Source organism: Salminus brasiliensis, chromosome 11 (assembly GCF_030463535.1).
Source record: "Salminus brasiliensis chromosome 11, fSalBra1.hap2, whole genome shotgun sequence".
Taxonomy (NCBI): Eukaryota; Metazoa; Chordata; class Actinopteri; order Characiformes; family Bryconidae; genus Salminus; species Salminus brasiliensis.
The window spans coordinates 35,533,135-35,558,843 of NC_132888.1; the positions used below are offsets into that span (position 1 = coordinate 35,533,135).

Consider the following 25,709-nt stretch of genomic DNA (forward strand, 5'->3'; position numbering starts at 1 on the left):
AAACATTTCTGAGATATTGTCTAAGAAGTGATCTTTAAGACCAGTAGACCAGTAAAGAATAGTATTCCTAGTTCTAGTGAATCATATCAGTGCTTCATTAAAGTAGATGGTGAAGTCCATACAGTGCCTGGAGTTCAGAGAGAAGATCAGCAAGCTTGTGTTCTAACCACGTATGAACGACTAAACTGACCAACACATTCTGTTTGCTGAACACAGACTTTGTTTGTTCGGGTTTATTTGATTCTAATGTAATAATTATTAGCGTTAACATTTTGATAGATACATTTCATTACCTCAGTTTTTTTTACTGACTCACTGAATCATTTTACATCTGCGAGCATCTGGTTTGTTTGACAAACACCACAGCATCTATTTTAGTAGTAAAATAAAACTATTTTAAAACTATTATATACTACTACTTAAAATGATTATATATTACTACTAAAACTATTTATACTTCTAGATTCAACACATGCATTCTTTTAGAAAACATATAATGGCTGATTACTTTAAGATTAAGAATTTTACTCTCTTAATGTAAGAATTTAATCACTTAATGTTATATGGTATAGTAGTGTTTCTGATTCTGGAATTGAACCTCATTCTCCCTGCTGCAGGTCAAACATGTACCCTAGCACAGCAAATACTTTACTGATGGAATACTTGATCTCACAAGAAAGAAACAGTCTAATTGTGGTCTAACAGCAAGAATTAGAAATTAGAAAAAAATGAATAGGGTTTTATTGTAAATTTTGTTGTTCTGCTTTGTTGAGTGTTGAGGTTTATTTTTAATATTCAGTTTATCTTAGACCTGTGCCTCTTTTTCCTTTCTTCCTTCCTTCTTTTCCTTTTCTACTGGATGATCCACAATGTAAACTGGAGAAACTTCTGTGAGTTGTTTGCTTTATTGGGCAAGATTCATAAAACAGACCACCAGATGTCTAAGGATGTTATGTATTATTATTATTATTATTATTATTATTGCATTAACACACTTGCTAATTAATGCCAATAACTGAATGTTTTTTAATTGGGCAAAATGTTGTGCTAAATATAAACATTTTAAATACATATAATTTTTTTTATCTAAACAAAACATATATTTAATTGGGCTCCTAGGTGGTCTAATCATTCACTGGGAATACAAGACAGCAAAACTGGCCCTGCTTTTTCTGGGTGCTGACTGAGCATCTGGATGGGGTATAAATGTCCTTTTTCAGACAGGATATCTGAAGTTCTAAATGGTTTAAAGTCCTCCATTACTGCCTTACATTGTCAGATATGGAGTTATTTTTTAAATAATCATTGTCTGATTTCTGAGGGTCAGTTCTTTTCATGTGTGTGTGTTCTTCTGAACAGGACAAACTAAAGTGACTCCAATCAACTCCAAACTGAAAACCAACTCTAACATGTCTTGTACATTTGTACACTTCTATATTTATATATAGTGCCCAATAGTGTACATTATAGAGGACACTACACATTTAAAGCAGACATATTTACTACTGTGTTGCAGATGTCTTGCAAGAATTGCATGTATGTCTGGCATGATTATGTTGCTGTAGGATGAAGCTCTGCCCAATGAGTTTGGAGGCATTTACTGGAGCTTGAACAGATAAGATCCTTTACTCCTCTAAATTAATTGTGCTACTTCTTTCAACAGTTACATTATCAATAGAGATAATTACATTAGTCCCTGTGGCAGCCATGCATGCACAAACCATAGCACCCCACCACCATGTTTCACAGATGAGGTAGTATGCATTGGATTGTGGGCAGTCAACACTTTGCTCTAACCTTGCTCTGATATGGGTTAATCTTGGTCTCCCCTGTCCACAAGACCTTTGTCCAGAAATGTACAAGCTCTTTTATGTACTTTATGGAAACTCTGGCCATTCTGTTTAGTTATTTGTGTCTTACTTCTGTGTTTAGCAGCCTCTGTATTTCTATTTGTAAAGAAAGATTGTTGTCTCAGATAAATACACACCCACATCCTGAAGATTTTGATCTGTCGGACAGACAATTGATGATTTTTTAGAAAATTAGGGATGATGCATAGTGATTATTTATTTTTTACTTAGCATATGATAATCTCTTTTAAGATTAATGTGCTCAGTGTTATTTCTTCTTAATGATACTCAACACTGCTGATTCTGGAAATCCCAAGGTTTGACTGGTCTATTCTTGCTTTTCAGCCTTGTAATAGCTTATTTGAGTAGCTAGCAGTGAGATGCCTGGGTAGCTAATGCCTGCACCGATGAAGCACTGGAACACAACTGAGTAATTACAAACACCTGTGATGGCAAATACCCTAAGCATTATGGTGCCCTAGAATGAGGCTGCTACTTTAGTCATTGCATTGAAAGTGGCAACTAAGTGTGAATGAGCCCAGTGAGCTCTGACTGTGGCAGCACACACACCTGTACTCTATGCTAGTCAGGGTCTAAGATGATTAACCAGCATAACCAGTTTTACCAGCAAGAGCAGAACAGACAAAATGGTAGTAAGAAGTTTTAGAGGTCCAAGTTAATATAGATACTGTTGAAACTTCTGCTAATACATGCTATTATCTTATGTTCAGCATTTAATTACACTTCAGTGGCTCAGTACTGTCAAAATGGCAACTTTGCATGATTTAAAAAAAAAAAGTTCGTTACAGTAGAAGGCCCTATACTATACTTCCACACACTTCTTTACACAATTAAATATATCACCCATTCATCATTGGTCAGTTTCTGAACACATTTTATAATCTCACACTATGTGAAGTATAACACATGGTATAAATACTGAAATAACAATGGATGTTAAAACTTCCTCTCGCTAAACTCTGAGAAAACAGGGCCTTGTGCTCGATGACATTTTATGAGACATAAAAAACAGTTGAAATAAACCAAACAGCAGATTAATTTAAGCTAAATGATTCAACCTCAAAATCTAGCAGAAAGTAGTAGGTAAAAGGTGTTTATTCACAACATTTTCACAAATTATTTAAATGGCAATTTGGTAATAAAACCAAGATTGATAAAACAAACTACTTATGAATGACAAAACTACTTATAAATGGTTGGTAAAATTTTCATCATAGAAGCCCCCCAAAAGATGGCAGCAATGATAGCTAGGTAGAGTGTCTGGGGCAGCCAGCAAGCTGGCCTATAGGACAGCATGAAATTAAAGCTAAAAAACAATGCCCATCAAGCTTGATTGGGTTGAGCTGCTCTGCCTGCTGGATTTTGGCCAGTGAAAGCCTTTAAGGCAAGAAGCTCCCTATCCCCAATGTTGTAATTGTATTCTGCTGGTATTAGCTGGTGGAAGTAAAATGCACAGGGTGGAGCTTCTTGGCTAGAGCTAGATGTTGAGAAAGGACTGCCTTATGCCAACATCTGAGGCATCTATGTCGATGACAAAAGGGGGATATCATTCCTCAAATGCCTCTTGGATTTTGGCTGTCCAATGACATGGACCTGAAATCTTCTATGTATGAAGGGACCCACCACATACACACACAAGAAGGCAAACCCCAGGAACCATTGGGGCATTTATGAGCCCATGAGACATTATCCAGTACTCATAATGCCCAGTGAGGTAAATGAATGCAATCTCAAATTCTTACCAAGGGATCCTCAGCACTAATTGCAGTTGGGGGGCTTGGGTTAGATACAATGATGTGTTTTCACTGCGGGACCCCACCCTTAAAATTATAAAAAAGGCAAGGAAACCAAACAAAACAAAAAGCTGATTATAGATGCAAATTTTAAAACAATGAATCTGAAAGTCAAAGCTTGAAGCTTTACTTTCAGAGCAGAAATCTCTTTTCTTTTTTATTTATTTTCCAACTCTTTTCCTTTTCAACTCCTTTCTTTTCTTTCTTTTTTTTTTTCAATTTTTCTTTATTTTTTCTTTCACCTCAGTGTACCTTACCTGTCACCCCTCTACAAATGTGTCCAGCAAACAGGAGTGATAAGGACAGTACCTGACATGGGCAAAAGAAGCCATGGAACAGGTCCAAAACCAGTTATCAGACATTACCAACCAAGCCCATGCAACCCAAAAGGGCAAAACAGAAAGAAATAACAAAAACAAGCAAACAAAAAATAATTATGTGAAGGGAATCGACAGGGGCAGAACCCAGAAGTGTGACGATCACTTACGCTCATAAATATTTAAGCACTAATTAAACTAATTAAATTATACTTCTTGCATGGTCACTTGGGATGTCAGTTCCAGTTCTCAGAAGTGTGCAGATTACCACGTGCCGTTTTCCTTCTATTTCGTAGTGATGGACATGGATTTTTTTTGTATCCATTCCCTGACTTATACTCATCATTAGCCTTTTCTTGGAGTTGCATGCAGTGTTCTTTTGTGTTTATGGTGTATTTGTAGTAAATTCTCACACAATCACTTATTTTACATTATAGTTTTATTTCATTGACATTACTTTGTAGAAATCCGTTTTCACTTTGACATTAAAGAGTTCTTTTTTTGGAAATTCTTGTAAAAAAAAAGGTAAGCAAATTACCATGATTGCATTCCTGAATTGGGGGTGGCTTATAATTTGTGCAGAAACAGGTGGGCTACAGTCATAAAGAGATTCAAAAGCATCATAAAAAGAAGTATGAGAGCTTTTGTGAGGGAATCAAAACAGAACCCTCCTGAACAGGTTTTACACACAGCTGTACATCATAGAGGGAGAGAGTGAAGGAGTGAATGAGGAACATGAGGTTCTACAGATGGAGAAAACACCCAGGAGACAGAGACGATACTCCAATCAACTACTCAGACACCTTTAAGCCTAAACAAGCTCTCAGATACCAACAAAGAAAAGAGGATAAAGGACCAAAAGTTCCAGCTTTTAGTGTGGAATTGAAAAAAAAAAAAACTGTCTCTGTGCAGAAGTTCAGGGATCCAAGATCTGGATCCAAATATCTATGATGAATTCAAAACTGTGTTTATATTTGATGGTCTGGATGAAAGCTTGGATGAATTCCAATGAATTTCAAGAAGTGCAAGAAAGTACCACCATGACATCAGTGGGTGTGTTGATGACAACCCTCTATTTGAATATTGGTGGAAAATCAAAATAAGTTTCCTGATTCATTATTATTATTACGATTTTGTCCATTTGTTCTATAAGAAAGCATGTACATTTTGTTTATTTAATCTAATAAGTTTCTGAATTTAGATTATAATTTAGATAGAAATTATAACAGTATTTACATTCAACATTCTCCTTTTTTGACCTAAATAAATACTTTTTCCTTTTAATGTATTTATAACATCATTGCAGCTGGAAACATTATTGGTTTAATTATAATAATCAGTGCCTGTTTATAACTGTGTTTAAATACTGTATTTGTATTTAAATTGTGATCAGGTGTTTCAGCTAGGAAATATATATATAAGAATCAAATTAGCTAAATGCATTAACACTGTTTAATTAGTTATTGAGTTATTCATTTTCATGTTAACTTCAGCAACCCTAATATGTATGATCAGAGTAGTTCAGAGAGAGGGCAATAATCTCTGTATTCCCATAAAACAGCAGAGAAGAATGAGGGGGCACAGGCCTACTATACATTGCTGAAGGAGCTTCTACATAAGAAATTAAGTAGTTAAGTAGTGGTTAAATATTATCCTACTTTTTTTTTAACTTATAGCGTCTGTATGGATTTATGACCGAAAGTTTTACATTATCCTCTATTTATCCTTACAATTAATCACAGTGTTTTTCTTATTGTGTCTTTAAAACTGACATATGTCCTAATGTTTGTGGACACCTCTTAGAATTAATGCATTCAGCTAATTTAAGTTGCTTACACAGGGGGTGGTTTTTTTTGTGGGTACTACTTGGGGGAGGCCTGTGCCGCACCTGTAAAAAGGTAAAGGTAAAGATGAGTACACACACACCCAAAGCGGTGGGCAGCCAACTCCAGTGCCCGGGGAGCAGAGAGGGTAAAGGGCCTTGCTCAAGGGCCCAATAGTGGCAGCTTGCCGAGCCTGGGAATCAAACCCACAACCCTGTTATCAATAGCCCAGCACTCTAATAACACTGCCCTTGTGTGCCACTATGTGCCTCCCCCTTTCAAATGTCCTACATCAGTGTTTCCCAGTTTAGGCCATACTGTCCCAGGCCTACACTAACACAGGTAAATTGGGAAATGGTGACTTTTGTGTTTATGCTAGTTATACTAGTGTTTTCAGGCCATATTTCAAAAGTTCTCCAACCACAAAAATGATGGGAAAGGTGAATGGAAAGCATGAACGACTCATTTCCAACATTTTTCGTGTCCATGATACTGCTAAATGCAATGTAGCAGTCAACACAGAGAGAAAACAAAGAAAAAAAGACAGGAAGCGAAAAGTGATGTATTTACATTGAGAGTCTTCTCAGAAGAAATACAGTGAGATATTTGGTTTGTGTAAGCAACAGTATCCACCAGCAGAGGGTGCTACCATTTAAAAAAACATGTTATTCTGTTTCCAAACTGCAGATATAGATGAGAGAATGTGGTTTGATTCTCCTTTTTTGGAATATGAAGACACCCAAAATTGCTGGGCCAGTTAGACTTAACATTAATCTGCTACAGACAATATAAACCTTGGAAATAAGTGGAAACTCTGAATTAAGGGTATTCAGAGTTCATTCTGTTTTTGTTGGAGTAACTGTCTCTACTGTCCAGGGAAGGCTCCCTACTAGATTTTGGAGCATTGCTGTGAGGATTTAATTGCATTCAGCAACAAGAGTGTTAGTGAAGTCAGGAAGTTAGATGATCTCCACCCCACCTCATCCTAAACTCCCCAACACATTCCAAATATACTGGATGAAGTACAATCATTCTATAAAACACAGGTTCACTTTTCCACAGCCCAATGTTGGGTGGGGGAGGGGGTTTTACCCCTCAAGCCCATACCTGGCATTCAGCATGGTGGCAATACTTCTTTCTTTACAGGGACTCGACAACCTGTGTATGTGCATTTGCATACCTGTGTCAGCAATGGATGTAACTTTTCTTAACTGTATGGTTAATTTCTGGATGATTTGCATAAAACTAAGTAAATATAAATAAGTAAATAAATCTTCTACAGAAAAGTTCCTGTAGAAGATTTATTTACTTACATGCACCTACAAACATTTTCTGATTTATTAAATTACATTTATTAGATTACAGAATGAGACCATCTGTCTAAAAACTAAAGCTGACACAAAGCATCACACAGCTGAAAGAATTCTGCATGGAGGAGTAGGAAAGATTGGTGAACTGAATCAATCAAATTGCACACACGAATGAACTGGCCATTGTGAGGGCCAGGACAATTCCTAGTGGGGCACTATGCGTGTGGACTGCTTAGAAAGCGAGAAAAGAATTGTTCCCTCAGCACACCAGCCAATCACACAAGCACTGACTAGTGTACTGAGAGTTGTGCTTGGGTTCATTTTCCACTACATGATCTCTATCTCTCACACACTTTTTCCCACACTTCTTCTTTCTCTCTCTTGCTTTCCCTCCCTGCCACTCTCATGCTTGTGTACACACTTTCTGTCTGGGCAGGATATAGATTCATTTTGTTAGTATATACCACACCCTGAGGTTGAGCACAAAGGAGGGTGGACTTTGGCTTGAAACTTTGAAAGGAGATAAGCAGATTCTAACAGCAGCTGAAGGATTCCTTACATGCACTCTACTCAGAAATCAACACAGTGATTTATTCAAATGCATGGTCTTCAGCTTTGATTCAGTAGTTTCATTTAGTTCACTGCTGATGTGTTTTCTGGTGGTAATTAATGTTTCTTAGATAAAGGTTGCAGGTCCAGGGGTTTGCAGACCCAGGGAATTGTAGTACATTGAGATGCTGGAGCTGTCGTCTCGCTGCTTACACACGATCACTCAGGTTTGTTGACGATGGAGCAGAGAGATGCAGGCATTTTCAGGGTGCTGTGTGTTTGTGTTACCTTCTGGCTCTCTCCTTTTAATTAGGCTGTTATAATCAGACCTGAGTCGTCAGACATATTCTGATGCTGATGCTCAACATTCTCTGCTCTCCATAAAATCCTCTCAGAACTAACCCTCTCTTTTTACCTTCTCCGAGTAAATGGCCACCCAGCCCGACCTGCTGGGAGATTGCCTGCTGAGGTCCCCTCTACCTCCGTCAAACCAGCTGCCACCTACCGGTCCAACCACCAGGCCCCCAACCCACCACCACCCATAGCAGACCAGCAGCTCACCCACCCACCACTGCTACCTGTTTAGTGACCATGTTTAAACCATTTTTAACTATCTGTTATACCTGGTTTGGTAATTTTTTATCATTAATGTTTAAATAGTTCTGACTAGAGGAGGATGGGTCCCCCTTGTGAGTCTTGGTTCCTCCCAAGGTTTCTTCCTCCAGCTCTGAGTGAGTTTTTCCTTGCCACTGTCGCCGTTGGCTTGCTCAATGGGGGTTTTTGATCCATCATGTCTTACATTATTTTCTTCTTTTCTTCTTTGTCTCTGTCTTTTATTAATCACTATTTATGTAAAGCTGCTTTGTGACGACAACAGTTGTAAAAAGTGCTATACAAATAAATCTGACTTGACTTGACTTTTCTCAAGACGCCAGACTTGACAGAATGTTTCTTTACTTTCTTTACTAAAAAAACTTAGAACCAAGAACTGTGGACAGCTCACTGCTAGTAATAAATAGGTATTCACAGCTCACTGTCCATTACCAGTAATAGGTGCAAAGACAAAAACACACACACCTTTGTAGTTTCCTTTAGTTACACACTATGACAAAAATGCGCTCCTACCGGTTTCTTACTTTGTACAGATACAGAGTTCAGTCGAGTTGTAGTATAGTGTGGACTCAGAAAGTGTTCAGGTGTGTAATGGACTAAAATGGCTCAATGGGAGCAGAAACAGCACTGAAATGGATGGATGAAGTTTGTGTGATTGTGTGTCCAGTAATGTTTTCTTTCCTAGATCTGCTGTAAATGAAGACGAACTGAGGAACTTCTAGACGAGCCTCAGAAAAGGTAGCAGTGCTCTCAGTTTGACTAAAATGTGACTGTGGTGTTGTTTTTCTCAGAAACAGAAACTGTGTGTGTGTATTTTGGTTCAAAGATGTTTCGGTAACATAATAACATAACATAAATATGTATAAATGCAGATCAGATCTGACTGTCTGTGCTCCAGTCGGATGTTTCTGCTGGGATCTCCCCTCGTCATGTGACCACTCAGTTAATAACTTATTTATTATTGTTTCTAGTCTGTTTCGGTCTATAAAGCTGCTTGCTGAAGTGCTACAACTTTATTATATAGATCATTTGTTACTGCAAAATGTGGTAATTAAGCAAAAAGTAACCAAGTATTGCTATAATAGCAATTAATTAATTCCTTCTCGCTACAGTAAACCACTGTGTTGATTACATTGTACTGCTCTAGTCACCAATATTGAAGTACTGGTAAATACATGTTTTTCTTTAATGAATGCTACTCATGAAAGGTACTCACTAACCAATCAGTGAGTTTGAACTAACTAAAGATGAACTATTATAAAACAATTAAACAATGACCCCCAACACCAAAACTTCAGCACTGTGAAGCATGATAGAGGGAGCATCATAGTCCGGGTCTTCCCTAAATCAGTGTCTAGACACCTAGCAATCATTGAGAAAATGATGAATTCAAAGATGTATGTGAAACATTTTACATATATCTTGGACCAGCAGTCCATGGCCTTAAGCTGAAGAAACATTGGGTGATGCATCAAGACAGTGAACCAAAGATTTAAAAAAAATCAGCTGAAGAATGATTGAGAAAGAAATTGTGTTATTGAATGCCCATGTCAGAATCCTTACTTTAACCACATCAAGATGCTGTGGAATGACCTGAAAAGGGCTGTACACACAATGTATTCCAGAAATACTGATGAACTGTAAAATCTATCGTTCCATTACTGGATAGTTGCTGATTACCTAAGCATTAATTATGAAAATCTTAAACACTGCATATTACTAAATTATTACACATCTTAGTTCATTATACTGAGGAGTATTGAATACTATTCATTAAATAGTACATATAAAAAATATTTTAAATAAAAGACTAATTGTCTCTCAAAATGTGTATTTTGTTATATTGCAATCACTTCTGCATTCAGCAGTGGACAAGGAGAGACCAGCTGTGTGTCTATGAAAAGTGGCTGACTTATGGAGGACCCTCCTGTATTCAGCAGTAATAGAAGAGACCCTAGCTGTGTGTCTATTAAGAGTGACGGGTCTATGGACGACCCTCCTAAATTCACCAGTGGAGGAGGAGAACCCAGCTGTGTGTCTATGAAGAGTGACGGGTCTATGGACGACCCTCCTAAATTCACCAGTGGAGGAGGAGAACCCAGCTGTGTGTCTATGAAGAGTGACTGGTCTATGGACGACCCTCCTAAAATCACCAGTGGAGGAGGAGAACCCAGCTGTGTGTCTATGAAGAGTTACGGGTCTATGGACGACCCTCCTAAATTCACCAGTGGAGCTGCCTCATCTGACCCAAGGTGAGTTTCTATATTTTAGTGAAATACTGATAGGTAATTAAGCATCAGAACATTGAAGACTACTTAGTCAGCTTCCAGAATTTGGGACACAGTGTATTTGATGAAGCAGTATGTAATGAGATTTATAATATAATATAAAGACTTTATTTACACCTGGTTTAAATTGTGGTTAATCTTCTAGAAAAGTGCATAATTTGTTAAGCCAGTGTTTCCCAAACTGTGAGAAAAAAATGTTGTTACATTTGTTGACACATATCCGCATGCTGACAACTGCCTTTACTGTAAATGTAGAAAATGTTCCCTTCACTTCCTCATTCCTGTTACAGCCCTTTGAACAGTCTTTCAGAGTGAACCACAACTGTAGTGCAGTAATGCAGTCAATGTAATGCTAATGTAAATTTACATGCTCTTTTACATATAAATGCAGTTTAGTTGTTTTTAGTAGTTTAACCAAAACCCATCTTATAACATCCAAAATATTATTTATTTATTGAGTTTAACTTACTTATTTATTCAGTTTCATTCACCACTTTTTGATCCCTTTACGAAAAGAGGAATGGGGCATGGTGGAGCTTGAGCAGAAACTGAGGGGCTGTAACTGTGTGTAACTATAAACTCTTATTATGCAGTTTACTTTATTTTATTTCTAATGTAATAACCAATGGGTGTAGAGAGGTGGACATTATAAACAGTGTAAGTGTAAGTAATCAAATGCAATGGAAATAATATTGATTTATGATAAACAGTGCAATAGTATAGTGCAATGGTGTGTTTCTGATGTTGTGATGACTGTGTTTTCACCTCATCAGGCAGCGCTTCATAGGAACAGCACCATACACTCACACTCTGGTGGAAGAAACTGGACCCCTCCAGCAGGATTTTCACCAACCAGTGGACGATGTCCTGCACAGAGTCATAAAGAGACACAAAAGCAGCATGAAGAAGAAGTACGAGAGCTTATTTGAGGGAATCAAAACAGAAGAGAATAGAACCCTCCTGAACAGGATTTACACACAGCTCTACATCATTGAGGGAGAGAGTAAAGGAGTGAATGAAGAACATGAGTTTCTACAGATGGAGAAAACACCCAGGAGACATGGAGAAGATACTCCAATCAACTGCTCAGATATCTTTAAACCTCTACTAGATCATAAAGGTCTCAAACACAAAGAACAAGAAGATGAAGAACCAGCTCTAAGAAGTGTGCTGACTAAAGGCATTGCTGGAATTGGAAAAACTGTCTCTGTGCAGAAGTTCATTCTGGACTGGGCCGAGGGAAAAGCCAATCAGGATGTAGATTTCATGTTTGTTCTTCCGTTCCGGGAGCTGAACTTGATTAAAGACCATCAGTACAGTCTTCATGGACTTCTGTGTGACTTCCATCCTGAGATTAAAGACCTGGATCCAAAGATCTATGAGAAGGTCAAAGCTGTGTTCATATTTGATGGTCTGGATGAAAGCAGAATTCCACTGAACTTTGAGGAGTGTGAGAAAATATCTGACATCACCATGACATCATCAGTGGGTGTGTTGATGACAAACCTCATCAAAGGAGAACTGCTTCCCTCTACTCTAATCTGGATAACCTGTCGACCTGCAGCAGCCAATCAGATCCCCCCTAAACACATCAAGCGTGTGACGGAAATCCATGGATTCAACGATGCACAGAAGGAGGAGTACTTCAGGAAGAGGATCAGTGACCAAGACCAAGCCCAGAAAATCATCTCCCACATTAAGACAGAGAGGAGCCTCCACATCATGTGCCACATTCCTGTCTTCTGCTGGATCTCAGCCACTGTGCTTCAGAGACTCAAACATCATCACTCAGAAATCCCTAAAACTCTGACTGAAATGTACTCTCACTTCCTGATCACTCAGACCAGCATGAAGAACCAGAAGTATGAGGAGAAAGATGAGAGGGACCCAAATAAACTGCTGGAATCCAACAGAACTGAGCTTCTGAAACTGGCTGAACTGGCTTTCAAACAGCTGATGAAGGGCAATGTGATGTTCTATGAAGAGGACCTGAGAGAGAGCGGTATTGACGTCACTGAGGCCTCAGTGTATTCTGGGGTTTTCACCGAGATCTTTAGGGAGGAATGTGTGCTTTACCAGAGGAAGGTCTACTGCTTTGTTCATCTGAGTTTTCAGGAGTTCCTGGCTGCTGTTTATGTGTTTCACTGCTACAATAGCAAGAAGATGAAGGAACTGCAGTGTTTAAAACCAGAACAGAGAGAGTGGACTGAATATGTTTCACTGTATGATTTGCTGATTGGAGCTGTGGATAAAGCTGCAGAGAGTCAGAATGGACATCTGGATCTTTTCCTCCGTTTCCTGCTGGGCATCTCAGTGGAGTCTAATCAGAGACTCTTACAGGGTCTACTGAGACACACACACATACAGCCAAAGGAAACCACAGAGTACATCAAGAAGTTAATCAAAGGAGATCACAGACCTCTTTCTATTGAGAAATCCATCAATCTGTTCCTCTGTCTGTTTGAAATGAAGGACCAGTCTCTCTCCAGAGAGATTCAGGAGTATCTAAAATCAAAGAGAGGCTCAGAAGTGAAGCTCTCTCCTGGACAGTGTTCAGCAGTAGCCTGCTTGTTTCTAACCTCAGAGGAGGTGCAGGAGGAGCTGGACCTGAGAAAATACAACACATTAGAGGAGGGTTATAGAAGACTAATCCCAGCTGTGACTGTCTGCAGAAAAGCTGTGTGAGTGTTTTATCTACATTAACACAACACCGAGATTTATCGAACATCCATATTTGAATATTGATGGTCAAATAGGAACATTTACCTCATATCAGGTGCTTTCTTTGTGCATTCACTCATTTGTTTATTTAGTCTAACCAGAAGGGGTTTAGTGGTACACAAACTTGGTTTGGTACAAGTTCAGTACAACAGGGGAAAAAAAACAACCCTCCCACCACCCAAAGACATTCATTTACAAAATATTTTGAGTACAGTTCTTACTCATCTTCCATCTTTTTCATTACGTTGAGTTTGAAACATACTAGGCAGAGTTAGAATTAATTCTCATATTGAACTGATGCTGATTGCAACATCTCAAGTTTGTTAATGAACAGTTTTAGGTGATTCTTATAAACATAATGAAATATCACAATCAGTAAAATAGCTTTTGATACTTGATACATTAACACTGGCAAGCACTGCCTTCCTGAAAAAATCCAGTTGTTACCTGAAATTTCCAAACCATAGACTGCTGTTTTTTTTAGAGTTCTAACCTGTGGAGGGAGAGACAGAATAAGGGACAGACAGACACTAAATGCCTAAATAAAATCAGGATCCAAAATCAAATCAGGATCCAGTGACTTATCTAGTGAATAGTAAAGTCTCTAGTCAACAGCCCAATCTGTTAATCAGACTGTGGCTTGCCAAATTCTGCAATAAAAACTGGATGATGTCTTATGGATGGATTCTATTTAACAAGCATTAGAACAGATTGTGTTTCCTTAAGGTAAATTACAAGAAATGCAAATGTGGAGAATTCCAGGAGATACTTGTTTAGAGCAGAACCTGTCATGGTACAGGAAACCTACACCAGTGTCCACCAGTGAACATCAGGGATTGGTCTGTGTGAAAATGTATGTTTTGAACACCAGTAGAGGACTTTTCATTATTCCTTTTAAAACTAGGTTGTATATCTCTTGTTTTATTATTTAATAAATGATTATACTATATTATAGTATATGTGTATGACTATTTTTATATTTGATTATTTGTTTACTATTTCTTTTTAGACTTGCTGGCGGTGTTTTAAACAAGGACTCTTGTGAAGCTCTCTCCTCTGCTCTACAATCAGTAAACTCCTCACTGAAAGAGCTGGACCTCAGTAACAATGACCTGGATAATTCAGGAGTGGAGCTGATCTCTGCTGGACTGAAGAGTACTTACTGTAAACTGGAGACTCTAAGGTGAATCTTCTGTGTGTTGACTCGACAAAGTTTAGAGACAAACTGTTACTTCAAAATACATTTCTTTCTTTCTTTCTTTTTTTTGGGGGGGGGTGTAATATTTGATTGTATCTTTCACAGTTGTTTTACTGTGTCCAGACCACATAATATACTTTACCAGTTTTGTATTCACATATCCTACTTTGAGTATTTTAAAAATCCATAGTAATTTCTTGTCTTTTGCAGACTAGCTGAGTGTAATCTTGGGGGAAAGTCTTGTGAAATTCTGGGATCAGCTCTACAATCAGTAAACACCTCTCTGAAAGAGCTGGACCTCTGTAACAATGACCTGCAGGATTCAGGAGTGGAGCTGCTCTCTGCTGGACTGAAGAGTCCTCACTGTAAATTGGAGACACTCAGGTTAATCATCTGTAAATCTCAACTAATGTGCATGATGTATCTAAGTAGTTGTAGAATTCTATAGTGTATATAATCACTGCAGTAAAATAAGAATACACTAATAAGTGTTGTCAAACAGTCATTATACTTAGTCTCCTTTTCAATTCAGATAAATTTACATGGGGCCCTGGGGTAATTCTCCTTCAAGGGGCTCCTCTGTGATTTTTATTTCCATCTGGATCTGCCATGTCTTTTGCACTGTTTTGCACTAAACTTAGCAGTGATCTAATCATTTTAGTTCTGTCCAGATTCACGTCTGTGTTTTAGTCTCTAAGTGCAAGTTTCTGAGACCCTCAGATAAATATTAAACACTTTCTAAATTGCATTTAAAAACCTTGATGGTATATTTAACTTTTACTGTGTCCAAATCATATAATATAATGTGTCTGTTTTTCTATTCTGAGTTCCTCCTTTAAATAGTTCTTCTTTTTCTTTTTTAGACTGTCTATGTGTAAGTTTAGGTGGAGCTCCTGTGAAGCTCTCTGCTCTGTTCTACAATCAGTAAACTCCTCCTTGAAAGAGCTGGACCTCAGTAACAATGACCTGCATGATTTAGGAGTGGAGCTGCTCTCTGCTGGACTGAAGAGTTCACACTGTAAACTGGAAACACTCAGGTGAATCTTCTTTCAATTTATTCATGACAGGAAAAAACATTATGAAACAAAATATAAACTCAACTAATCTGCAAAATGCATGTCATTAGTTTTACAATTCTAATCTCTTACTGCAATAAAATAAGATTACATAAATAAATGTCATCCAAACAACATACTTAATCTCCTTTTCATTTCAGGTAACCTATTTGAGAATACTTAAAGATCTGCTGTAATTTCTATATTTTTGCAGACATAGAAATTTCAGTATTTTATAAAAATCAGTTGTCATTTCTCTTATTTTCCTTTTTTTAGATTATCTATGTGTAAACTTAGGTGGAACTCTTGTGATAATCTGGGATCAGCTCTACAATCAGTAAACTCCTGCCTGAAAGAGCTGGACCTCAGTAATAATGACCTGCAGGATTCAGAAGTGAAGCTGCTCTCTGCTGGACTGATGAGTTCTCACTGTAAACTAGAGACACTCCGGTAAATTATCTGTAAATTAGTTTAAATATTCGGGTCTGATTTTGAAAGATACAGGTGCTGGTCATAAAATTAGAATATCATGAAAAAGTTGATTTATTTAAGTAATTCCATTCAAAAAACTTGTATATTATATTCATTCATTACACCCAGACTGATATATTTCAAGTGTTTATTACTTTTATTTTTGATGCTTATAACTGACAACTAATGAAACCCCAATTTCAGTATCTCAGACAATTAGAATATTACTTAAGACCAATACAAAAAAAGGATTTTTAGAAATGCCAAATGAAAAGAATGAACATGAATAGTATGAGCATGTACAACACTTAATACTTAGTTGGGGCTCCTTTAGCCTGGATTACTGCAGCAATGCGGAGTGGCATGGGGCCGTCAGTCTGTGGCACTGCTCAGGTGTTATGAGAGACCAGGTTGCTCTGATAGTGGCCCTCAGCTATTCTGCATGGTTGGGTATGGCGTATCGCATCTTTCTCTTCACAATACCCCGTAGATTTTCTATGGGGTTAAGGTCAGTCGTGTTTGCTGGCCAATTAAGAACAGGGATATCATGGTCCTTTAACCAGGTACTGGTAGCTTTGGCACTGTGTGCAGGTGCCAAGTCCTGTTGGAAAATGAAATCTGCATCTCCATAAAGTTGGTCAGCAGCAGGAAGCATGAAAGGCTCTAAAACGTCCTGGTAGATGGCTGCGTTGACCTTGGACCTCAGAAAACATAGTGGACCCCAAACCATCACTGACTGTGGAAAGTTTTCTGTGAAAGCAACGTGGTTTCTGTGCATCTCTTCTCTTCCTCCAGACTCTGGGACCTTGATTTCCGAAGGAAATTGAAAATTTACTTTCATCAGAGAACATAACTTTGGACCACTCAGCAGCAGCCCAGTCCTTTTTGTCTTTAGCCCAGGCAAGACGCTTCTCACACTGTCTCTTGTGGCTTGACACAAGGAATGAGACAGCTGAAACCCTTGTCTTGCATACGTCTGTGCGTGGTGGTTCTTAAAGCACTGACTCCAGCTGCAGTCCACTCTTTGTGAATCTCCCCCACATTTTTGAATGGGTTTTGTTTCGCAATCCTCTCCACGGTGTGGTTATCCCTATTGCTTACTTTACACTTTTTTCTACCACATGTTTTCCTTCCCTTTGCCTGTCTATTAATATGCTTGGACACAGAGCTCTGTGAACAGCCAGCCTCTTTAGCAATGACCTTTTGTGTCTTGCCCTCCTTGTGCAAGGTGTCAATGGTTGTCTTTTGGACAACTGTCAAGTCAGCAGTCTTCCCCATGATTGTGTAGCCAACAAAACTAGACTGAGAAACCATTTAAAGGCCTTTGCAGGTGTTTTGAGTTAATTAGCTGATTAGAGTGTGGCACCAGGTGTTTTTTAATATTGAACCTTTTCACAATATTCTAATTTCCTGAGATACTGAATTTGAAATATATCAGTATGTGTGTAATGAATAAATATAATGTACAAGTTTCACTTTTTGAATGGAATTACTGAAATAAATCAACTTTTTCATGATACTCTAATTTTATGACCAGCACCTGTATACATATTCCTTCTGCTTGCTCAGAAGGTGCAGAAATATTAGCATATCTCTTGATTTGAAAATCACTGGCTGCAATGCTAGACTTGTAAGTTGACTCATGATTGTTCTTTTAGTCCCATTCATATCGATTTGGAAAAAGTAAAATGTATAATTTGTCATATCATATCTGACCAGAGAGCACTGAAATATGTTGCTAAAACATGACTACTTTAAATTAAATAAACACATTGTGTTTAGTGAATTATCCAGGAGATTAACTACTTTGCATGCATGCATACACAAGTTTCTATTGTGTTTGTCCTTTCCTCCATTTCCCCTTTATCTATAACATTGCCCTGCAGTTATTGCCTAGAGTAAAATACTTTGTCTGTGTATCTTTCAGAAACAAGAGCATGTTGTTTTTGTTTCTGTAGCTGATTTGGCTCTGTGTAAGTTTTATATGTCCCTCATTTTTCTTCCTTTCTGCAGATTGTCGGGGTGTATGGTTACAGAGAAGGGCTGTTCCTCTTTGGCTACAGCTCTGAAATCAAACCCCTCCCACCTGAGAGAACTGGATCTGACCTATAATCACCCAGGAGATTCTGGAGTAAAGCTGCTGTCTGATCTTCTGAGGGATCCACACTTTAAACTGGAGAAACTATTGTAAGTTGTGGTCATACTGGGCCAGAATGAAAAATGCATCCTTCTCATCACTTCTTAGTTCTCCTCACTGTGTGTTCAGCTCCAGTGTTGCTTTAGTGACAGCTTGAAAAGTCAGGTGTAGCTGTGTGTAGTTCTGCAGCTCCTCCTCTGAGCTACATGATGCTGTGGGCTGACCACAACAACAGTGGGTAGGTGTCCAGCACCATGAGCAACACAGCACTGCTGAGAAGGCTTGGTTTTCTTCTTTGTTTGGCTGGGTCACAAGCAGTGCTCTGTATCCTAACAAAGCTCCCAGATCCTTTAAAGTAAAGACATTACAGATATGGACCACATTTGGCCTTGAATTACAGGTTGACTCAAGGTGAGCCTGGCTGCTGCAACTCAGCCACATGACTGCCAGCCAGATGTTTGGCACATTGTGGGCCATGTCTAGGGCAAATTAAGGTCAGATAAATTAAGCTCAGTTTTACCCTAAATGAGCCAGATATTGTATAGACCAGAGGTGTGCCACATAAGGGCCATTACATATACATATGGACCATGTTGTGGAACAGAGGACATTACGACCCTAAATATTGGGCATTTTGCTGGTCAGGTATGTGAGAAGTAATTTACCATGTAACCATAATGCTGCTTCATGTAGTCCGGTCCGGATGTCGCATAGAGCAACAATTTTAAAAGCCAACATCTAAACACAAGGCTGATTGAGCTAGGCCCATGCTCACAGCTTATTTACAGTAATATCCATAGGAAATTATCAATAATGTAGTAGAACATGGGAAGAGGCACAGAATGAGCCTTTGGGCTATTGAGCAGTGGTCATAGTGTTCTGCGGAGTCATGGAGTAATGTTCAAATTGTAATGTTCAAAGGTTTTGTGTAACTACAGCCAGACATCAGGAGGGGGTGTGGCTGGCACAGTAGTAAAGTGAATGGATCTGGATTAAACAATGCCAAGTCCCAGAATCCCCAACGTTAAACAGTGCTGACCACCTGTTTCCCCCCTGTGTAGCACAGTATATATACTCAGTTAAACAACACTTTACTGGTGCACCTTTGTAGAGTGACAAATGGTAATGGTGGGTATTGAGAGAAACCAGGAAACAGGGGGGAAATAATTGAAGTCATAAACAGAATAGAAAAACAAAAGACAAAATAAGAGAAGAAAAAAGAAAAGAAGGGTAAAGCGGAAGGAAAGAGGAAATGGAGAAGAACACAAGTCAGTGTAGTAAGCTCTACTAAAGCAGCAACCTGAAAGGTATAAGGCAGTCTCTTGCAAATCGTAAAACAAGAGGGTCTAATGCGAGACTTGGAATTAGACCGTGTGGTATCTCCCATTCTGGGCCTCAATTACTTTAGCTTAGACAATCCAACAATGCACATTGACAGCCTTTGTGGGACTCCAGGGCTGCAGGGAGTTCTGGGACAGCTCCCTCACTGCTAGACTCGTTCTCACTCATATTTTATTGTAATCATCTTCTTTGAGCCTCCAGATGATTCTAAGGTTTCACAGAGGTAACATGAGTTGTTATGACACACACCAGTGTTATTTGGCACCCCCTCTAATTGTCTACTTGGATGAAAGAAACCAGCCAATTTTTTGATTGGATGATTTTGATGAGCTTGTTTGTTGTTGTGGACATGTTGTGAGGGTCAGGGTGTATATGTGTACGTACTGTATATATCATTGAACAATTATTAATTAATTATTAAGTGTTATTATTCAACTTTTAAACAACTCCTGACAAACAAGAGTTGCCCATGAACCCATACATGGAGCCATTACAGTTCTTACCCTCTCAGTTCATCTGTGTGTGTATGTTTAGGGTGGAACATGGAGGAAAGAACAGGATGAAACTAGGGCTGAAGAAGTGTAAGATTCACACACACCAGCAATTACACACACTCTCAAACACACACACTCTTTCTCACGATTACATTTTTTGTGTTTTCTCCTTAAATATGTGTGTGCGCACAGATGCCTGTAAGCTCACTCTGGACCCAAACACAGCACACAATCGTCTCTCTCTGTCTAAGGGAAACAAGAAGGTGAAGAGTGTGAGAGAAGATCAGCCATATCCAAAACATTCAGACAGATTTGAATACTGGGATCAAGTTCTGAGTGTGGAGAGTCTAACTGGACGCTGTTACTGGGAGGCTGAGTGGAAAGGGAAGAGGTGGGCTGATGTGGCGGTATCATACAGAGGAATCAGGAGGAAAGGACTCAAAGATGACGGTCAGTTTGGATACAATGATCAGTCCTGGAGTCTGAGGCTCTTTCATGACAGTTACTCTGTCTGGAACAATCAAAAGAGAACTGACATATTTCCTCACCCACACCAGTCTAACAGAGTAGGAGTGTATTTGGACTGGCCAGCTGGTACTCTGACCTTTTACAGCATCTCACCTGACACACACATACTGTCCCCAATACATATAGTTCACACCACATTCACTGAGCCACTCTATGCAGGGTTAAGGGTTGGGTCTCACTCCTCAGTGTGTGTGTGTGAGATAGAATAGCCTCTACACTAGTGGCTTATGATCAGGACTAATGACTAGTTAATGTGTGTGTGTTAAATATTAACACTGAAACATAAAGTCTGATGTAATCTTTATTATTTGTATTCTGGGTAATATTTATTATTTGTATTCTGGGTAATCTTTATTATTATAATTCTGAGACTTGTCTGAGACAAGTGCAAGTGACATTTTACGTTAAATGTAGAGAAATCACTTGTTATATTAGCTGTGTTGGACTTGATTTGAATTGGTCTTGATTGGGTTTGATTGGTTGATTCCAAAAAGCTAAACATTTGTACATTTTGCTATAAATGTTAAACTTAATTTGCAATGGGCATTTATTTAAATTTAATTGCAACAGTAACAAGGAGAATGTAGTGATTAATATTTGTTTGTGTATTGTTTTGTATGTAGATTCTGACCATGTTGTTTATAAAGCGCCCATTAGTGCAATACTTATTGTTTATTTTAAACAGTTTATTTATCAGAAACAATGTAAACAATGCTGTTTTCCACTGTATAAGGCTTATCGTGTTTGTATTTTACCCAGTTATGTTTTATGGCAGTTATCACTGCTGTTTCACTCTATTTAGCTTTGGTGGTTAATATTTAACTGACTGTTTACAAATATTTGTTTACACCTTATATATTAATCATGAATACACATCATAAATAAAACTATTCTAGGATAATTTGGAGTTTTTAAAATGTATACTGTAATAATAAATGCATGCATACAGGCCTGAGCTTATAAAAGCTCTACACTAGAGCTTAATATGATTTTTATATGCATAATAAATCTCATATCACTCATTACAACTTGATTCTATACTACAGTATCTAATGCGTCCACACCAAATTTGAAGCATATCTATGATGTGAAAATATACTACAATATCTGATGTCTTCACAGCATTTGAAGCAGACCTATGGTGACAATTTTGAGTTTTTTAGGTAATTTGAGGTAACCAACCTAATGTATGCTGTGATTATTACTGTATGCTTATTGATCTGTGCTTATATGTTTTTTGTCATGGCGTGTTAAGCCAGACCAAGATGGATGAACTATCACAGAGATGGAATCAAAGCAAGCCATTTTATTGACTAAATCAGGGTAACAAAAAGGGGCAAGTAAGGCAAAATGAGCAGCAACTAATAAGTACAAATAGTAAACAAAACTCAAACATGACAAACAGAATGGTGAACACAACAATCCTGGGACTGGGAGGAGTTGGGAGCTGGAAGGGATGCTGGATGCTAAATCCAACAGGCAGGGCCTAGGCGATAGGGGGTTAGCGTAAGCAGAAACTAGAGCAGTGCTCAATACATAAACATGGAGAGCTTGGGAACCAGCTGCTAGACCAAACAGCAAGGCCGACTTAACCTGAAATAGCAGTGTGCTGCCGCGAGCGTGGGTCGCCTTGCTTGAACGTGGGTAACCTGAGAATCCTGACAGGAAGCGAGCGAGCCTCGCTAGTCGTATGAGTAGCAGGGAGACCTACTCCTGAACATGGGTAAAGCACCGGCGCTGACCTGAACATGCGAGGAACCTCGGGGCATCCTAGAGGTTCCAGACAGTTCAATTCTCGGCAGCGAACAACGGTGTAGAGGCTCCTTAAGTACCCCCAGTCCCAGGTGTAACACATGAACCAAACAATGAACAAAGATTACAACTGAACATGAATCAACTTAAGTAAACTAAACCAAACACACATGAACACAAATGAACATGAATCAACTCAAGTGAACTGAACCAAACACACATGAACGTAAACAAGGTGGAAGTGAGGCCAAAGTCCTTATTTAGGCCTGTGGGCAGTGGCTCGGGATCGCCCCGGGGGAGGGCGTGATAACGAGGGCCTGACACCCATTAAACATCACTCATTCCAACTTGACTCTTTTCTGCAATGGCAGATAAGTGTCCACACCAGGTTTTAAGCAGCTTTATGGTAGAAATTAAAGCAGATCAATGGTGGACATTTTTAGTTTTGGCAGATTCACACAGACTTAGTCTTGTTATGAATGCATGCATTTAGACCTATATATTTACTCCTTCTCCTAACTTCTTACTCCTTATAATACATCACTCATTCCAATTGTAAAGATCTACTGTGACACTTTTAAGGTTTAGAAAAGTAACCACCATAATGTTTACTGTAATTATCAATGCATCTGTATACATCTAGGCAAAACTTTTAAGGTTTAAGGAGATGTATGATGAATTTTGGATAAGTATTTCATTATTATTAAGTATTAACACATTTACATTTGATTCTATACTATAATATTTAAAAAGTGTCCATGCCAAGTTTAAAGCAGATCTATGTTGGAAATGTTATGGCTTGGAAATGTAAACCCCTTATACATAATGTCATTATCAATGCATGCATATAAACCTGGTAATTTTTCTTCTTAAAATTCATTAAAACACAAATCATGCACTTATTACTCATTTTGTCACATATTCACCTTGGTATATGACGTTTTAAAACTTCATCATATATCACTTAGCTTCCAGTTTAACTATATGCTGTAGTACTTCATAAGTGTACAAATATATCAGTATAGCATATTTAATAATTCTACTCCTCATTTTTCTCAATCACAAAAATCAATGCAGAGTACAATGGGTATTGTGTGTGTTTGTGTGTGGAGGGGGGTGTACTGTTGTGCATGTATTAAATTAGTGTTCACTGACAGTCAAACTCCTCAGCAATTAAACTACTGCATGATTAGACTACTGAAAAGTAAAGAACTGCTCCCAGATTAAATAGATTAACCAAGTATTTACTGAACACTGTACTCTCATTGTGGATGAACTGTTCTCAGTAGACCTGCATTCTCTGACTCGGAGTGAATTCTCGTCTTTTAGTGAAACACTGACGACTAATGAATCAACAAACTTTAATAATAGAGCATGTACTCTCTCTCTCTCACACACACAATGGAGATGGACAGTGTAGAACATATGGTCACTGGCTATGTGGTGCACTGATGGTTATTAATAATATATAAAAATCTGTAGACATTAATAAGACAAATATTCATAAAGCTGAAAATAATAATATTGAAGCACTGACCCTGCATTAACCAATGATGTCTGCATGTATAAAATTAAAAAGTAATTAAAAACATAGTGATGGTAACTTCCATAATATTCATGATTCTGAACACAGGAGAAACTCTAAATAAAGTGATAAAATCTGAATACATCAGACAGAAATTCAGTAAAGATGAAGCATATTTCATTTAACTTTGCACCTTTACCTTTACCTTTATCTTGGAGAGCCCACAACATCTCTACAAACAGTGAAACACTCAACACACCTATCCTGTGACTTAATAGTCTTAATCAGTTTCTCTGAATAGCTAAGCAACTCATAGATGACCTGATTTCCAAAACAGTGGAGACTTAGACAATAAAAGCAATAAAATACCTGAATGGTCAATTACAAACCTGCAGTGTAAGACTGGTGGCAGTACTGCTGAAAGCTGTAAAAAGGCAGAACCCTCTTATAATACTTATTCTGTCCAAAATAACCCCCACTATGAAACTTCATAAAACAGACTAGACTAAGAGTAACGTCTCCCTCTGCTGGCATGGGCTAAGCTCCGCCCTTCATGATTGGACTGATTAGGACTTCTCTTAAGCACCTCAGTTTTGGGTGTTCTTTGTGAAGTCACTGTTACCAATCTCTGAAGTTTCTTTGTTGCTTATTCTGCTTTGTATTTTGACATGGATTATGGATTTGCCTGAGTTGTACCTGCCTGCCTGTTTCCGGACCTCTGCCTGTCCTGACGATGAGCTTTGCTATAGCCCCAATAAAGTCTCTCTGCACATGCAGCCTGTGTCAACCCATATGTTACATTAAGCCTGTAAGGGTTCTACTTTATGGATGAGCTGAAGAGAAAATTGGGGGTTATATATAGCATGTTGTATTTGACTGCAGTCTAAGACTGTTTTAGGTGAAGCTCAGGGTGAATATCTGAGTTCTGATAATGAAAATAGTGAACGTGTGCCATTCAAAAATTAAAAATCTAAGAAAAACTAATGTTTATAGCTAACACAACAGACATTTAACATTCCGTATGATGGCCACATGTCAGCTATTTAAAAAGCTGGGCAACGGAGTGCAGTTCTCTTGGGAACACTTTTCACTTTCTGCAAAAAAACAAGCCATGATGATGATGGAGGATAATGCATAATCAAGTAATGAAAAATAAAACATCAGTAAGTGGATACTACCCTTATAGTAATATACCATATAGAAGATTCAAATATATACCATTACATTATTAAAACATCCCATTTTTAATCTTAATCTTAATCTAATCTTAAAGACACAATGATAGCAATAATAATTTCAAGGAAAACAATTTTATATTTTAGTGTGACCCCTGTGACAAGGCCTATCTGTCACTTCAGCGGATTTGGCTGAGGAAGTGAAAAGTTGGTAAGACTAGTTGTATTTCATATCTTATAGTCACATCTTATCTGTTTGCATGTGGAGATGCAGTAGGGTTCGCCCGCTTCACAAAATAGTGGGTGAAAGATCAGTGTGACCAAAAATCTTGCTTACTTTCTTTTCTAAAAAAAAACAGCCCTACTAGACAGCTCACTGTACCCAAACATAAGTAACAGATAATACTACTACTAATTCTACTACTAATAATTAGATGGTCACAACATTACTGTCAACCAGTAATATACATAAAGATATTAACACACACACACACACACACACACATCTGTAGTATCCTTCAGATATACTCCTGATGTAATGAGATCTGACTGGTTCTACAAGTCTTTCTTCTTCATACTTCTTTCTAAGTTCAGTCACGGTGGAGCACTGAAATAGAAATTAAATGTGTGTGTGTTTGTGTTCAGTAATGTTTTCTCTTGTAGCTCTGCTGTGAATCAACACGGACTGAAGAACTTCTAGAGGAGCTTCAGAAAAGGTAGCAGCGCTCTCAGTTTGTCTCAGATGTGAC

At 38.2% G+C, this 25,709-nt stretch overlaps 1 protein-coding gene across 1 annotated transcript in view; it reads left to right on the plus strand.

Moving 5' to 3' along the window:
• Positions 1–7,646: 7,646 nt before the first annotated feature.
• The window catches only part of LOC140565116 (uncharacterized), a 32,214-nt gene continuing 14,151 nt past the window's right edge, over positions 7,647–25,709 (plus strand). The window contains 11 exon segments of the mRNA XM_072690925.1: positions 7,647–8,394; positions 8,961–9,013; positions 10,141–10,527; positions 11,337–13,244; positions 14,294–14,467; positions 14,693–14,866; positions 15,346–15,519; positions 15,814–15,987; positions 18,022–18,195; positions 20,021–20,067; positions 20,173–20,716. Coding sequence (XP_072547026.1) covers positions 10,190–10,527; positions 11,337–13,244; positions 14,294–14,467; positions 14,693–14,866; positions 15,346–15,519; positions 15,814–15,987; positions 18,022–18,195; positions 20,021–20,067; positions 20,173–20,716 — 3,707 coding nt within the window. The 5' untranslated portion in view covers positions 7,647–8,394; positions 8,961–9,013; positions 10,141–10,189.